This window comes from Capra hircus, chromosome 14, assembly GCF_001704415.2.
Source record: "Capra hircus breed San Clemente chromosome 14, ASM170441v1, whole genome shotgun sequence".
Lineage (NCBI taxonomy): Eukaryota > Metazoa > Chordata > Mammalia > Artiodactyla > Bovidae > Capra > Capra hircus.
In genome coordinates, this window is record NC_030821.1 from 21538471 (window position 1) to 21556347 (window position 17877).

Below are 17877 nucleotides of genomic sequence, written 5' to 3' on the forward strand. Positions count from 1 at the left end.
CCGCCTGCAGTGCAGGAGGATCTGGTTCGATTCCTGGGTCGGGAAGATCCACTGGAGAAGGGCTAGACTATCCACTCCAGTATTCTTGGGCTTCCCTTGTGGCTCAGCTGGTAAAGAATCCGCCCGCGATGTGGGAGACCTGGGTTCAATCCCTGGGTTAGGAAGATCCCCTGAAGAAGGGAAAGGCCACCCACTCCAGTATTCTGGCCTGGAGAATTCCATGGACATAGTCTGTGAGGTTGCAAGAGTCAGACATGCCTTTCACTTCACTTCGCTTCAACAAGTTACTAGAGCTCTGAAGAAAAATGCTTGTTTTTGAAGATGATAAAAGTCTCTCAGATTATTTGGTTTTTTTTTGTTGACTGTTTAGTTTTAGTTTATTTTTCATGCCTCTTCCCACTTTCTGAGCAGAGCTCAGATGGATGAGAAAGTCCCTTTAAAGACGCCTTTGTATTCCCCAATATAGAATTTTTATCTTTTCTCAACAGCAAAAAATTAAGAAAGTTTTGAATTTTTTTTCTCAGATTATCTCTCAGCTGAGTTTTCTTGTCAGTTATCAGGAATTTGAAGAATATTTAGGCAAGCTTGTTTCTCACTTTATTAATAGAGTTGTGTCAGGATTTTATCCGTAGTAGAAAACAGAATTCTCTGGTTAACTCACATAGCTACTTTATCACCTCAACCTTTTTTATTCTGTTGACATAAGTTTTTACACATGAATAAAGGACTGTGCTTTTATAATTTGAATTATTTGTTTTTTGGAAGAAAAGCCACAGGTCGTAGGAAGCAGTATAAACCATTCTTGGATTAGATGGCAAGGTTCCATCTAAATATTTTCTTTCTGATGTTGGTGGAAGGAATTTTTATCTCTGACAGGGTGTCATAATTCATTCTTTTATGGATAGAATATAAAGTAGATGCTTTATAAATATTTGTTAAAGTTTTGGAAGGAGGAAGTGACAGTCATAAATCATAGTCCTTGTCATTATTTCTCTATTATTTAGTTCTAATTTACAGTGCCACTTCTTTTTCATAAATTTGAATGGAGATAAGATTTCCTACATGGGTTTCCAAAGTTATTTTCCTAGGGAAACCATAGAAATTAATAAAGATACATTGCTTTTAAATGGCCACATTAAATACATGCTTTTGATTCATTAAATCTCTTGCATCTCCTGCATTGGCAGGAGGATTCTTTGCCACTCACACCCTGGGAAGCCCTTGTGGTAAACAGCAAGCTCTGCTTTCACCTAGGAGAAGTCATATAGACTCCCTCATTTAGAGGTACTCTATCCCTTCTTAGTTCAAACTGCTTCCTGTTTCCTAATACTCTTAGAACCGTGCTGTGCTGAGAGAATTTGAAGAAGTTAATACAGTTCCACTTTCTGTTCATTGGCACTTCTCTCTTCAAATAGCCTCTTCTGATAGCTTAACATCGCCTTCCTTGATGATTTTCTTTGTTCCTATTCAGCCATTGATCCTCTCCAATAAGCTAAAGTAGTGATCTCCAGAAAGAATGGATGTACCCAGGGGATGTACGAAACAATCATTGGAATTCAGAAAGAAATATTTGTCTTTTAATTTTCATATATTTTTGATTCCTATTATTGTATATTTACCAATGAATGCAATATTACATATTATATGCAATTATATGCATGCAAGTAATACATGCATATAATTTATAAATATATATGTATATAATGGAATGCATAATAAAAAACATTAATTTGATAGAAATATGCAGCAGAAAAAAGTATGAAAGCCCCTGAACTGGAAGTTCTGTCCATCAGGATGGCAAACTTGCATTTCCAGCCCAGACTATAGCAGCTACCTCACACAGAAACAATTTTACTATGTTTATAAAGACCTATAAATGTCAAATGAGCAAGTGTGGATATATAAGAAAATTGAGAATATGTAATTACAATTGCTCATTAGCTTAGCTGCATGGATGTAAAGACGTGAACATAACAATTTATTAGATTTATTGTACAAAGAATTTCTGTAGTTTAAGTGAATAGTATATTGGTTGCAAATACTGTGTATAGAATTTGCATATGTACAAATACTCAAAGTAACAGTGTATGTAGCCAATAGATTGATTTCCATTTTAAAGGTTTCCAGTAGGGTACTGTGTTTAAAAAAAAAATGAAAGTTAAATATTCTTTAGTCTGGTTTTATTTAGAATTTGTGAAAGACTGTTTTTAATTATCTATCATGGAAAATTTTCATATTTATTGTAATATTCTGTTATTAAATCAAAGTTATATAATGTTGTGCCTTATACATTTCAATAGTAATTTTGAAGATTACAGTATTTTTAATATATGACAAATTTATGGGAAAACTTCACTTCTTTCCTGCGAAATTTTAAATTAATACATTTTAGGGCAAAAGTTAAGATGAAGGTTTATGTAAGTTCATATATTCTTGTTTTCTTCATAGTGACAAAAACAAGAGAAGAACTAAAACAGTGAAGAAAACTTTGGAGCCCAAATGGAACCAAACATTTATTTATTCTCCAGTCCATCGAAGAGAATTTCGGGAACGAATGCTGGAGATTACCCTTTGGGATCAAGCTCGAGTTCGAGAGGAAGAAAGTGAATTTTTAGGAGAGGTATCTGGAACTATTTTAAAGCTTAGACTATTCATGTTATCCCGAATACTTTTGTTTATATGACTGTCAGTAACATATTATATTTTGAATACCTGAGAAAGTAAACATAATTTAACAATGAATTTAGCTGCTGGTTTAAGAAAAAAAACTTACTGATGTTTTTATAGTATTTGTATATCCTTTTAGTTTACTAAACCAGTTGTACCAATATAATTCAATCATTTACCCATGGATAAATGGATAAATTTAGGGACTGAGGTTTCAAAGGCAGACAAGGTATATTCCTCTCTTTAAAGAATTTATAATCCACTAGAATACATATAAGTGAATGAACAGTTATAACGTAGCATGACAGATGTTCTATGGGAAAGTGCAGTAGGAATACAAAATTGCTGTGCAGGGAAGGGGAAGTAAGTGGTCCAGGGAAGACTCCACAAAGAAACTAGAATTTAGCGAAGTCAGAGGGAGTAAAGTTCCTGCAGAGGGAATACAAGATCCTAGAGTTATGGGAGTCTTGGACAACTGCATTGAAATTTGAAAGGAACGTGGTAAGAAATGAGACTTGAAAGCTAAACTGACGTCTGCTTGTATCTGTTCATGTATCATATTAAGAGGCTGGATTTTATCCTGTAGATAATGGGAACAAATGACAGCTTGGAACAAGCATGACTTGATTTCATATATACTTGAGAAAATATTTCTATCTGAAAGGTAGACGATGAATTGCAGGGAACAGATGAGAGGCAGTTCTCTCACCATTAACATACTAAGATAACTGCTTTCAGCTTTTCTCAGCATGGTTGATTTTCCTGAGTGAATTAAACGGTAATATCATGGGTAAAACAACAATCCATAGAAATATTGAACTGAATGTTGTTAGCGAAGGAATCAAAGAGTTGGAAAGAAAGGGAATATAATTGCTAAAATCAGAGACTAGCTTCTGCTGCCTGGTTGTGTGTTCCTGACACTGCTACTTCCTGACTTTGGTACTTAGCAAGTTATTTAATATATTTGCATTTAAGTTTCCTCTTCAGTAGAGTGAGAAGGGCTAGAGTGAGGATTAAATGTGTGTGTGTGTGTGTGTGTGTGTGTGTGTATAACCATTTAAAACACATGCCTATATTTTTGAAAATGACTAGGGACAATTTAGGAAGAATGAAGAGTACCTTAGTTTTACTTTTTTACCTCCCATAGCTATAACAGTTCTCATATCCTTAAACACAGACCTTGTCATATTTGCATGACTTTGAAAGATAATAAAAAGAATCATTTATTTCTATGGACTGATTTCCCTTTCAAATTTATTATATATTCATATTATAATATGTGATGATGTGATGTGTTTGTGTGCTTAGTCATGTCTGACTCTTTGCAGCTCCACAGACTTGTAGCCTGCATGGCTCCTCTGTCCATGGAATTTTCCAGGCAAGAATTCTGGGAATAATCTTCCCAACCAAAGGATTGAACCCATGTCTCATGCGTCTCCTGCATTGCAGGCAGATTCTTTACTGCTGAGCCACTTAAAAATCCATTCTTTTTTTCTTTCCTGTTTTAAATTCTTAGTATCATGATACATTAAACTGAGTTTTAAGTAAGACAGTCTTTGATTTATATTGCATCTGTTTCACTTACCAGCAATGCAGACTTAAACAATTTTTTAAATCTTTTTCAACCTTGGTATGCTTATCTGTAAAAAGTTGACTAATAAGACCAACCTAGTAGTTTTTACCCAAGAATTAAGATAATGTATGACATGGAGAAGGAAATGGCAACCCACTCCAGTACTCTTGCCTGGAGAATCCCATGGAGGGAGGTAGGCTACAGTCTACGGGGTTGCAAAGAGTCAGACACGACTGAGCGACTTCACTTCACTTCATGACATGGTTCTTAACACACAGTAAGCATTTCTAATTTGTTTTTATATCCCCGTTTCAGAATTTGTAAAGGTTAAGCTAATGAATGTAAGCTTAAAACCATAAAACAGTATACATATATTAGTTATATTTACCGACATTTAGTGATAAGCTCTCTTTCAGTTCAGTTCAGTCTCTCAGTTGTGTCCTACTCTTTGCAACCCCATGGACTGTAGCATGTCAGGCCTCCCTGTCCATCACCAACTCCTGGAGTTTACTCAAACTTATGTCCATTGAGTCGGTGATGCCATCTGAACATCTCATCAATGTCATATTTAACAGCCTCTAGTAGAGGGTCTGCTATAGCCTCCAGTAGTTCAAAGAGCTACAAAATAAATGTCTTAGGTATATAAAGCTGTTAAGTCAATGAGTTATAAATATTTATATATTTAACTAGTGTTGAGCATATGGGCAATTCTACTGTATAACCTTGCTTTTGACCTAACAACATTACTATTATAATGAAATCATTTCATAGAATTTCTATGACAATTCTTTGTCTCTTGGCTTTGTAGATTTTAATTGAATTAGAAACAGCATTATTAGATGATGAGCCACATTGGTACAAGCTTCAGACTCATGATGTTTCTTCATTGCCACTTCCCCATCCTTCACCATATATGCCACGACGACAGCTCCATGGAGAGAGCCCAACACGGAGGTTGCAAAGTAAGTTTTCAGTAAAATTTTTCATATATTTATTGAAACATCTTGGATGATATATATGACAGAGAATTTAAGGACACCGTTATGGGTATTAACAGGTATCTATTAGTACTTTCATAGCTGTTCTTAAAGCTTTTAAATTGATACACTTAACTGAATGCATGTTGTATTCACTTATCACAGCATGACACACTGTGCTTCACTGTGTTAAAACTTCACAATGTTTTAACTTTACCTCTTAGAATCTAAAATATAGAAATGAAATAGTTAATGTAGTAGAATTGGGTCATGTAGCTGTAGATATCTGAAATTATGGTTTCTACCTTCATTAAGCCAAATATGTAGGATAAAAGTATAGCATAGTGGTTGAAACCATGTCTACGAACATTACTCAGATAACCTTTAAGTTTTAATTCTCTCATTTAACAATTGTATGACTTGAGGTAGGTCATCTCTCTCTGTTTCGCTTTCTTCATTTAGAAAATGGAAATAATACATCACAGAACGGTTCTAGGAGTTAATCTCAGGAGTGTAAACTGATACTATTGTTGTTGTTATCAGTGTTTGCATTTTATCCTGAATTATGCACAGTCCAAACTATAAAATAGATTATTCAGAGAATCTTGAAGGAAACTCAGAAATATTTTCCTCATTGAAAACGGAAAATGGCATTGTTGGTTTGTTGATCTTGCAGCTCAAGTTTTTTGTTTTTTTCTGACGAATCTTTGTGATAGGTGAAGTGGATGCTTTTTGCTTTGGATAGTATTCATGCAGCCATCATGTTTCACGTTTAGCAACTTTTTTGTCAAGTAATAGGGAGCTGATTGAGATTAACTAAATTTCAGAAGTACAAATTTATAAGCATAAATACTGTGTCATCATGACATCAGTCATGGTAAAGATACTTGACCATATAACAAATAACTCTTGTATAAATGGATCACAGCCTTTCTGATGAATAAAGGGCTGAATTACATATCAGAAGGTTGTTGAATAGAGAATTAGAGCAAAGCATTGACTTCATGGAATAATTAGTCATAGGAGAGCATAGAGATGTGTATCAACTTCTTTTTAAAATAATCTAATTACTGGAATTTTATTTCCATTAGACATAACCTCTTACCCTTGGAGGGGATTAATTTAACACTAATTTTACAGCACTCACTTTTTTCAATTCCCCCCAGAGTGAAAACCAGACACCTTTATTTGCAGTTGCCATCACAGTATTGTTTGTTGTAACTACATATTATGAAATTTATGTTGACTAAATTTAGAGTGTCTGCTCTTTCTGACCCTGTAATCTACTCAGTACATTGTCTCTAAATCACAGTGTAGGATGATGAGTTACTACATGAAGGTTGCTAGTATAATTCATTTTCTACTAATTCCTGTAGATTAGGTTTATAGGCTATTAATGCTAGCTTCTATTGCCCTTTCTTGCAGCACTGGCCTCTTCTCTGTTTACTCTAGTTGTTATTGAAATAAAGAGTAGGTTTGATGACTCAGTATCTGAAACTCTTAAATCTACCAATAATTTTCATTTATTCCCTCCCTAGCTAAGAATAGTTTATGTAAGGTATGATGAGAATAAAGGACTTTCTAGTTATCTGTATAATCATGGATATTCTTGAAATTAATTTAATAAATTTTGCAAATATTAATATTTTCCATCCTTACAATGCTTCCTCTGTTAAATAATCATTAATAATATTAAGTTAACCCCTAGGTGAAATAATAACTCCATGTTGTACTGTATGAGTCCTTCCACTATCAATTAACTTCTAATAAAATTAATTTTCAATATTTGAATGTATGACTGAATTTGGTGTTTTACATTAAAATTTTATTATAATTTATTAGCAGTGAGTGGAGAAGGCAGTGGCAACCCACTCCAGTACTCTTGCCTGGACAATCCCATGGACAGAGGAGCCTGGTTGACTGCGGTCCATGGGGTCACACAGAGTTGGACACGACTGAAGCGACTTAGCAGCAGCAGCAGCAGCAATGTGTAGGCATAAAGATAGGAAAAAATGATGTGATAAAGGAAGATTAGGAGATAACACTCAGGGGTAGTCAGAAAGTTAAAGACATTACCATCTGCTAAGTGTATGTTGCTCATCAATGACAGGTTCAAGTTCACTTCAGTTCAGTTCAGTCGCTTCCGACTCTTTGCGACCCCATGAATCGCAGCACACCAGGCCTCCCTGTCCATCACCATCTCCCAGAGTTCACTCAGACTCATGTCCATTGAGTCCGTGATGCCATCCAGCCATCTCATCCTCTGTCGTCCCCTTCTCCTCCTGCCCACAATCCCTCCCAGCATCAGAGTCTTTTCCAATGAGTCAACTCTTCACATGAGGTGGCCAAACTACTGGAGCTTCAGCTTTAGCATCATTCCCTCCAAAGAAATCCCAGGGCTGATCTCTTCAGAGTGGATTGGTTGGATCTCCTTGCAGTCCAAGGGCCTCTCAAGAGTCTTCTCCAACACCACAGTTCAAAAGCATCAATTCTTCGGTGCTCAGCTTTCTTCACAGTTCAACTCTCGTATCCATACATGACCACAGGAAAAACCATAGCCTTGACTAGACGGACCTTAGTCGGCAAAGTAATGTCTCTGCTTTTGAATATGCTATCTAAGTTGGTCATAACTTTTCTTCCAAGGAATAAGAGTCTTAATTTCATGGCTGCAGTCACCATCTGCAGTGATTTTGGAGCCCCAAAAAATAAAGTCTGACATTGTTTCCACTGTTTCCCCATCTATTTCCCATGAAGTGATGGGACCAGATGTTAGGGTGTTAGTAAGTAAGTATATTTGATTTATATCATACCTGAATGGTCTATTGGTTTTCCCTACTTTCTTCAATTTAAGTCTGAATTTGGCAATAAGCAATTCATGATCTGAGCCACAGTCAGCTCCCAGTCTTGTTTTTGCTGACTGTATAAAGCTTCTCCATCTTTGGCTGCAAAGAATATAACCAATCTAATTTTGGTGTTGACCGTCTGGTGATGTCCATTTGTAGAGTCTTCTCTTGTGTTGTTGGAAAAAGGTGTTTGCTATGACCAGTGCGTTCTCTTGGCAAAACTCTATTAGCCTTTGCCCTGCTTCATTCCATACTCCAAGGCCAAATTTGCCTGCTACTCCAGGTGTTTCTTGACTTCCTACTTTTACATTTCAGTCCCCTGTAATGAAATGGACTTCTTTTTTGGATGTTAGTTCTAAAAGGTCTTCTAGGTCTTCATAGAACCATTCAACTTCAGCTAATTCAGTTTTGGGGCATAGGCTTGGATTACCATGATATTGAATGGTTTGCCTTGGAAATGAACAGAGATCATTCTGTCGTTTTTGAGATTGCATCCAAGTACTGCATTTTGGACTCTTTTGTTGACCATGATGGCTACTCCATTCCTTCTAAGGGATTCCTGCCCACAGTAGTAGATATAATGGTCATGTGAGTTAAATTCACCCGTTCCAGTCCATTTTAGTTCGCTGATTCCTAGAATGTCAATGTTCACTCTTTCCATCTCCTGTTTGACCACTTCCAATTTGCCTTGATTCATGGACCTAACATTCCAGGTTCCTATGCAGTATTGCTCTTTACAGCATCATATCCTTGCTTCTATCACCAGTCACATCCACAACTGGGTATTGTTTTTGCTTTGGCTCCATCCCTTCATTCTTTCTGGAGTTATTTCTCCACTGATCTCCAGTACCATGTTGGGCACCTACTGACCTGGGGAGTTCCTCTTTCAGTATCCTATCATTTTGCCTTTTCATACTGTTCATGGGGTTCTCAAGGCAAGAATACTGAAGTGGTTTGCCATTCCCTTCTCCAGTGGACCACACTCTGTCAGACCTCTCCACCATGACCCACCCATCGTGGGTGGCCCCACATGGCATGGCTTAATGTCATTGAGTTAGATAAGGCTGTGGTCTGTGTGATCAGATTGGCTAGTTTTCTGTGATTATGGTTTCAGTGTGTCTGCCCTCTGATGCCCTCTTGCAACACGTACCGTCTTACTTGGGTTTCTCTTACCTTGGACGTGGGGTACTAGACCATTCAGGTATGACCTAAATCAAATCCCTTATGATTATACAGTGGAAGTGAGAAATAGATTTAAGGGACTAGATCTGATAGATAGAGTGCCTGATGAACTATGGAATGAGGTTCCTGACATTGTACAGGAGACAGGGATCGAGACCATCCCCATGGAAAAGAAATGCAAAAAAGCAAAATGGCTATCTGAGGAGGCCTTACAAATAGCTGTGAAAAGAAGAGAAGCAAAAAGCAAAGGAGAAAGGGAAAGATATAAGCATCTGAATGCAGAGTTCCAAAGAATAGCAAGGAGAGATAAGAAAGCCTTCCTCAGCGATCAGTGCAAAGGAATAGAGGAAAACAACAGAACGGGAAGGCCTAGAAATCTCTTCAAGAAAATTAGAGATACCAAGGGAACATTTCATGCAAAGATCTTTTGACATTTTTCATAGGTTACTGAGTCTATGTTGTTGTTGTTTTATAATTTTTTCCTCTCTTCCTCAATTTTGATTATTTTTATTTACTTGTCTTCAAGTTGACTGATATTTTGTTCAGTTATGTGTTCAGTTTTCCAGAAAAAAAAATTCTGTGAATTGTCTTATTAAATACATTATATTTTTCATTTAAATTTTGTATTTGGTTTTTTTAGAAGTTACTATATCTATCCTGTTCCCCTTGTTTTATTATATGTGTGTATGTATATACAAACAAATGTGTGTGGGCAGATGTGTGTGTGCTTGCTTAGTCTCTAAGTCATGTCAGACTCTTTGCAGCCCCTTGGACTGTAATCCAGCAGACTCCTCTGTCCATGGGATTTCCCAGGCAAGGATACTGGAGCAGGTTGCCCTTTCCTTCTCCAGGGGATCTTCCCCACCCAGGGATGGACCCTGTATCTCCTGCATTGGCAGGCAGATTCTTTACCACTGAGCCACCTGTGAAGCCTGTGTGTAGGTGTATGTAGATATGTTAAAGAATTTATAGGATTATATTATATATATACATGCTACTTCTGCTAAGTCACTTTAGTCTTGTCTGACTCTGTGCAACCCCACAGACGGCCTTCTACCAGGCTCCTCTGTCCCTGGGATTCTCCAGGCAAGAACACTGGAGTGGGTTGCCATTTCCTTCTCCAATGCATGAAAGTGAAAAGTGAAAGTGAAGTTGCTCAGTCGTGTCCATCTCTTAGCGACCTCATGGACTGCAGCCTACCAGGCTCCTCCGTCCATGGGATTTTCCAGGCAAGAGTAGTGGAGTGGGGTGCCATCGCCTTCTCATATGTGAGATATATATGAAATATAATATAATTTATATCTATATGTATAATACTATAACTTTTTAAAGCTATCTATCAGTTCAGTTTAGTTGCTGAGCCGTGTCCGACTCTTTGTGACCCCATGAATCGCAGCACACCAGGCCTCCCTGTCCATCACCAACTCCCAGAGTTTACCCAAACTCATGTCCATCGAGTCGGTGATGCCATCCAGCCATCAAGCTATATATAGTATTTATTTTAAAGTATAGTAATTCCAACATCTTAGTCTTTTGTGGGCTTATTAATATTTTTCTTTCTTTCTTTGCCTAGGGATCACATTCTGTATGTTTTATATATCTACTAATGTTTTTTTGTACTGGACATTGTGTTTAATATACTTTAGAGACTGAATTTTGAAGAATATTGTGTTTTATTTTAGCAGACACTGAAATTACTGAAGGATCACTTAAAATCAATGGAAGATGTGTTTCATTTTTTTTTTTTTTCTATTTTGATCCTCTACATAGTTCTAAGTTATAATCCTTAGTCTGATTTGTGGTTCTTATGTCTAAGTTTTGAACTCTAAACAGAGTTTAAGATTTTGGCCAAAACCTATAATAGGATTTAAACTCCAAACTCTGTATCCTATACATCAGGAAGTTGTTGAAATCTTGCAGACCGTTTAGCCTTTCGACTGTGACTTTCTGCTAGGTTTCTTCTTGTTTTTCTCTTTGCAGTTTATAGTTTTAGGCAAGAATTTTGGGGACCATTAAGTGTAAGTTTTTGGTCTCCTCCTTCTCTGGCTCCCTCCATTCCAGGATTTCTGTACAATTACAGCTGCTCTCACAATTCTGAATTCTGATCTCTGGCTTCTCAGTCTTGTAAGACAGGTTTTTCGCTGAGCTGTAATTTCTCTTCAGTAAACCATATGGGGAAGGCCATTAAGAGAAAACTGGTCAAATAGGTCCTTTTCTTGGGCTTCTCTGTAGCTCAGCTGGTAGAGAATCCTCCCAGTTCAATGCCTGGGAAGGGAAGATCCCCTGGAGAAGGGATAGGCTACCCACTCAAGTATATCTGGCCTGGAGAATTCCATGAACTATACTCCATGGGGTCACAAAGAGTTGGTCACAACTGAGTGACTTTCACTTTCTTTCTTTTATTTTAAGGGTCATATTGCCAATTTCTGCCTGAGTTTGTTCTCTGGTATCTCTGAATAGTTTTGTATTAAAATATTTTTTCTAGAATTTAGAATTATTACTGACAGGAGAGTTAGTTTGATATAAGCTACCCTGTTATTCTCAGAAGCAGAACTCTACATTTTTATTTTTAATTCGAGGATAATTTCTTTAAAATGTTGTGTCGGTTTCTGCCATACATAAACATGAATCAGCGATAGGTATACATATGTCCGCTCCTTCTTGAACCTCCCTCCCATCTCCCACCCTGTCCCACCCCTCTAGGTTGTCACAGAGCTCTGGGCTAAGCTCCCTGCATTGTATAGCGACTTCAGGTTAGCTATCTATTTTACACATGGTAATATATACATTTCAGTGCTACTCTCTCAATTCGTCCCACCTTCCCCTTCCTCCGCTGTGTCCATAAGTCTAGAACTCTACATCTTTATGTAGACTTTTTACTGATGTATAGAATTCATATAGAAATATGTGTAAATTGTGAATATACTCATGGATCAATTTTGAGTAAGAAACCACAACGTGTAACTAGCACCCACATCAAGAAATAAAACATCATCTACATCTTTCCAGCCTCTCTGCTGCTGTCTTCCAGTAATTATTCCCACTGTCAATAACATATGATAGAATACTTTCCCTTATTTTTAATTTCATATAAATGGAATAATCACACATATGTGAATTTTGTAGAAATGAGATTGCACAATATGTTTATATATTGTATCACATATATAATATGTGACTTTTTTCCTTACCACTATGTTGTATGGCTCATAAATATTGTTGCATATAATTGAAGTTGTTTATCATTTTCATTGCCATATACAATTTATTTCTATAAATATACACCATATATCTTATTTTTAGGTTGGTTATGAAAGCTATTTGTCTAAGTGAATTCTTATGCTTTCGTCAGAGGTAATAACTATACAAAGGAACTGCTTATCTTGGCTTTAAAGTGGGATTTAAACTATTTACAAATTTTGATATACTGTTGTTTATTAGCAACCTTCTAAGAAAGTTACAATGTGAAGGTATTTAGTTACAATCACTAGTTTGGGGGATTAAGTTGTTTAATTAAAAAAGCCTACAGTTGATTGACAGTTTGCTTTCAGATTTTGACTGTTCCTGAGAGTGCTTATTGCACATGCCTTTTGGTAATCACATGTGTTCATTTTTGCTATGGATATACCTAGTAATAGAGTAGGTAGGTAAGAGGCTATACATATACTCAGTTGCTGTAGATATTGTGTTACAGTTTCCCCAAACTATCCAAATGTATACTTCTTACAGCAGTTAATGAGGGTTTGAGTTTCCCTATATGCTTACTTTATATTTGGTATTTTTAGTTCTTTTCATTCACTCATTCAGGTGGGTGTGTAGTATTACCTCACTGTGGCTTTAATTTACATTTCTCTAATAGCCTTTTCTTAAGTTAATTGACTATTTGGATATCCTCTTTTATGGAGAACCTTGTCAAATTTCTTGCCCATTTTTCTTTGTAATTATTTATATTTATATTACATTTATGTTTCTTGATATTTTCATAAGATTTTTATGCTACTTTTGGAGATTCCAGAAGTTCTGTTTAATTCCTGGTTGAATGAAAAGTTTTAATCATGAGTAGATTTGAATTATATTATTTTTGTTCTGTGTAAGTGGATATAAATGTATGATATGTAGTCTTATTCCACTAATTGGTAAATTGTATTGATTTAAAATGTTAAAGTTATCTTGCATTCCTTTAATAAACCCAAGTATCTCATGATGCATTATCATTTTATCTGTCTCTGGATTCAGTTTGTTAAAATGTGTAGAATTTTTGCATCTGTATTCCTGAGAGAGAGAAGAAGGGAGAAGAGTTTTCTTTCTTTTTGTAACAACTTATTTGCTTTTGTTATCCATATTCTGCTGCTGGATTCATACAAAATATTAGGAAATTTTACTTCTTTTTTAATTTGATGTCTTTTATTATCCTTTTTTGTAATATCCTTGTCAAGCTTTTATTTCAGTGCTTCTCTGGCTTCATAAATTGTTCCTCATTTTCTGTTGCTTGAAAGAATGTGTATATTATAGGTATTTTTTTCCTGTACATGTTTAGAAGTATTCACCATTTATGTTACCAGGGTTGGCAATTTCTTTGTAGGTGCTGAATTACATTTTCAGTTTCTGTACTAGATTTAAAACTATTCAAAATTTTATGTTTTCTTATGTGTCAGGTTTGTTAGGTTGGATTCTTCTTGGAATTTGAATATTTCTCCAATTTTGAAAAAAAATTTGCACTAAATTTGTTCATAGTAGCATCTTATTGTCTGTTTAATGTCTATTGAATGTGTAGTCATGTCCTCTTTTCCCTTATATTGATAATTTTTTCCTTTTCCTTTTATTCTCGGTCAGATTTGCTGATGAGCTATCAATTCTACTAGTCTTTCAAACAGTAAACTTTTTGTTTGTTTACTTTTTAGGCTGTATATTTCTTTTCTTTTCCATTATTTTTTTTTCCTATTTCAGTTTTCCTCAATAGGAAACTTTTCCTTTAAGTTTCATTTGTTTCTTGTCATCTCATCAGAAGCATACATAGATAATTTTTAATGTGGTGTGATAATGTATTATTGTGTTTTCATTTACCTTTGGATTTTTTAGGAATATGTTGTTACATTTTCAAGCTTTAGGGATTTTCTAGGATTTTGCAAAACTTTAAAATTGACCATAATAACCATCTTGTAGGAGTATTCACTTTGAATAATTGCAGTCTTTAAAATTAACTGTTTGCTTTATGGTGTAGTATGTAATCAATTTTGGTAATTGTTCTTTAAAAGAATGTTTATCTTGTCATAGTTTGGTATGTGTTCAACATATGTTGTTTATTGGGTTTATTAACTTCATTTTTCAGACATTCTGGGGTTTTTTTCCTTGATTTTTCATCTGATTATTTCATCAGTTATTGAGAGAGGTATATTAAAATCTCCACCTGTGATTTGTCACTATTTGTTATATATATTTTCAGGATATGTTATTAAGTGCATACAAAACTAGAACTGTCATATTTTTTTCCTAATGGACTGCTGATTGTATCATTACATAATGCCTCTGTTAGGAATACTTTTTCCTTAAGACATGCTTTGTTTGATGTTACTCTTGCTGCAGCTGCTTTTTTTTTTGGTATGGAATATGTTTCTCAGTCCTTTTATTTTCAGCTCTCTGTGTACTTGTATTTAAGATTTGTCTATTGAAAACAATTGTAAACTTTATTTTCTAAAATCCATTTGGAAAAGTTTATCTTTTATTGGGATAATTTATAAATTAACATGCAATTTCTTATAAATTTTGCTTAATATTGTATACATTATTTAACTTTGATTTGTTTTTTTTTCTCCCTTCTTACTTTCTTTCAAGATCCACATTATTTTAATGACATCAACACATAGTTAGTCACCTGTTATGCTTATGGTGCTTGACATTGTGACTGATCCAAAGATACATAATACATAAGTAGCAAGCAAAACCATTATTTACAAACTTGTCTTTGAAATACACTTTTTAAAAAATTTTCCTTAATCTGACTCTTAGGTTCCCATTTTTGTAGTCAAATAGCAGTCATTCCTTCTTCTTCAGTTCAGTTCAGTTTAGTCGCTTAGTCGTGTCTGACTCTTTGCGACCCCGTGAATCGCAGCACGCCAGGCCTCCCTGTCCATCGCCAACTCCCGGAGTTCACTCAGACTCACGTCCATCGAGTCCGTGATGCCATCCAGCCATCTCTTCCTCTGTCGTCCCCTTCTCCTCCTGCCCCCAGTTCCTCCCAGCGTCAGAGTCTTTTCCAATGAGCCTAACCCTTCTTCTTACCTACTCTCAACTCTCAACCGAGGTTCTAGAAAACCCTAAAAAAAGGACAACATTCAGGGAAAAAACCCACTAATTTTTATTCCTTTGAGCTTCACTGGTATGTCTCAGTGTGCATTGGTTTCTGAAACCAGGTCTACACATAGAAATTGTTATTAATGCTGGTTGCTGTGGTGCTTAGCACCCAGCTTCTGAGGTACTTCATGCAGCTACCATCCTAGAATCCTAAAATAAGACTGGACTCTGGAGAAGTCCTAGAGCCTGGGTTCCTATTATTTACAAGGCTCTTTAACCATTGTCTCCTTACAGATTCTGCCAAATCTTGTCCTTTAGCAAGGTTTGCCTTCATGGCACCCCACTCCAGTACTCTTGCCTGGAAAATCCCATGAATGGAGGAACCTGGTAGGCTGCAGTCCATGGGGTCACTAAGAGTCGGACACGACTGAGCGACTTCACTTTCACTTTTCACTTACCTACACTGGAGAAGGAAATGGCAACCCACTCCAGTGTTCTTGCCTGGAGAATCCCAGGGACGAGCGAGCCTGGTGGGCTGCCGTCTATGGGATCGCACAGAGTCGGACACAACTGAAGCGACTTAGCGGTAGCAGCAGCCGCCTTCTTTGTAGCCATCTACACTCCTCTTTCTTTTCTGTCTTTTAGCATAATCTCATAGTAAGCCTGTAGTTTCTCCATCTCTCATAGCTTTCCATCCTGAAAGATATATGTCCCTAATTCAAAGAAACACAAAAGTCTATAATAAAACATAATTTCTATACCTGTATGTGGTCATGCAATAATTAATTTCTAACTTTGTATAATTTTAAAAATCATATATAAGAAAGATTATAAAATTAAAATTTAAGCTTTTGTGGAATGCTGTAGTAATTTAGAAATATGAGAGAATAGTGCAAGTGGTGATGAGTATTTTAGCTAGATCTGAAAAGAATAAGTAGAATTCTAATAAACGGAGGTGAGGGAAGTGAACTGTATGTTTGGGAAGGTAGAGACATAAGGGAATTTATTATGATGAGACTCACTGCAGAAAGCATTGTGTGCCAGGCTAAGGATTAGGAGATTCTAATTTTTAAATAGAACCTGATGGTAGAAGAATGAAAGGAATAGCATCTTAACACGACTTATTACTTCTCCTGATGTGCTACAACCAGGGAAAAATGTGCTTTGAGGGGAGGGAATTCTCTTCATTGTATCGTATAAACAAATGTCTGTCTTGCTTCTAAATGTAGACGTGTATTTTGGAATTGGAGCAAGTTAAATATAGTAAATATTAGAGAAAGCAGTAAATTGCAATGAAAAAATTAGGGGGAAATGGCTTTCCTCTATTTGTCTATTTATTATGAAAATGTCTGCAATAAAAATGTAAGCTTTAATTAGTATCTTGCAATATTTTTACATATAATCCATTTTCCTTATTTGAAAACTTTTTTTTATGAATTGTGATTCTTAAAATAATGAACATAAATTTTAATTTTAAAAAGACAGAGGAGCTATATCTTTGACAGAAAACACTCATATTCACTCCCTGAAATCATTTAAAATATTAGGTATTTTATGATATTTGTGAAGAAAGAGCTGGAGTTTGAAAACTTTAGTGTCTTTTGTTCTGTATTGATTATAGTAATGCCCTTTATACAGTTTTAAGATATAGTATAATCCTTTGATTATTTGTCTGAAACTTGTAAAATGTTTCATTCTAAATACTGACAGTGAAAACTTACTGTCAGTAAGTTTTGAATACTTCCAAACTCTTTTCTATGAGGCCGTTATCACCCTGATACCAAAACCAGACAAAGACAACACAAAACAAGAAAACCACAGGTCAATGTCACTGATGAATGTGGATGCAAAAATCCTCAACAAAACTTTAGCAAACAGAATTCAGCAGCATGTCAAAAAGTTCATACACCATGATCAAGTTGGGTTTATTCCAGGGTGCAAAGATTCTTCAATATATGCAAATCAATCAGTGTGATACACCATATTAACAAATTGAAAGATAAAAACCATATTATGATCTCAATAGATGCAGAAAAAGCATTTGACAAAATTCAGCACCCATTTTTGATTAAAACTCTTCAAAAAATGGGCATAGAAGGAACCTACCTCAACATAGTAAAGGCCCTATTTGATAAGTCTATAAGCAAACATTATTCTCAATGGTGAAAAACTGAAAGCATGCCAACTAAGATCAGTAACAAGACAAGGGTGTCCGCTTTAACAACTGTTATTCAATGTAGTTCTGAAAGTCCTTGCTACAGCAATCAGAGAAGAAAAAGAAATAAAAGGAATCCAGATCAGGAAAGAAGAAGTAAAGCTCTCACTGTTTGCAGATGACATGATA

The 17877-nt window shown here is 35.7% G+C and overlaps 1 protein-coding gene across 1 annotated transcript in view; it reads left to right on the forward strand.

The window, feature by feature from the left end:
* The window catches only part of RIMS2 (regulating synaptic membrane exocytosis 2), a 601915-nt gene that overhangs the window by 322634 nt on the left and 261404 nt on the right, over positions 1-17877 (forward strand). The window contains exons 13-14 of the mRNA XM_018058085.1: positions 2449-2620; positions 5049-5202. Coding sequence (XP_017913574.1) covers positions 2449-2620; positions 5049-5202 — 326 coding nt within the window. The remainder of the gene's footprint in view (positions 1-2448; positions 2621-5048; positions 5203-17877) is intronic.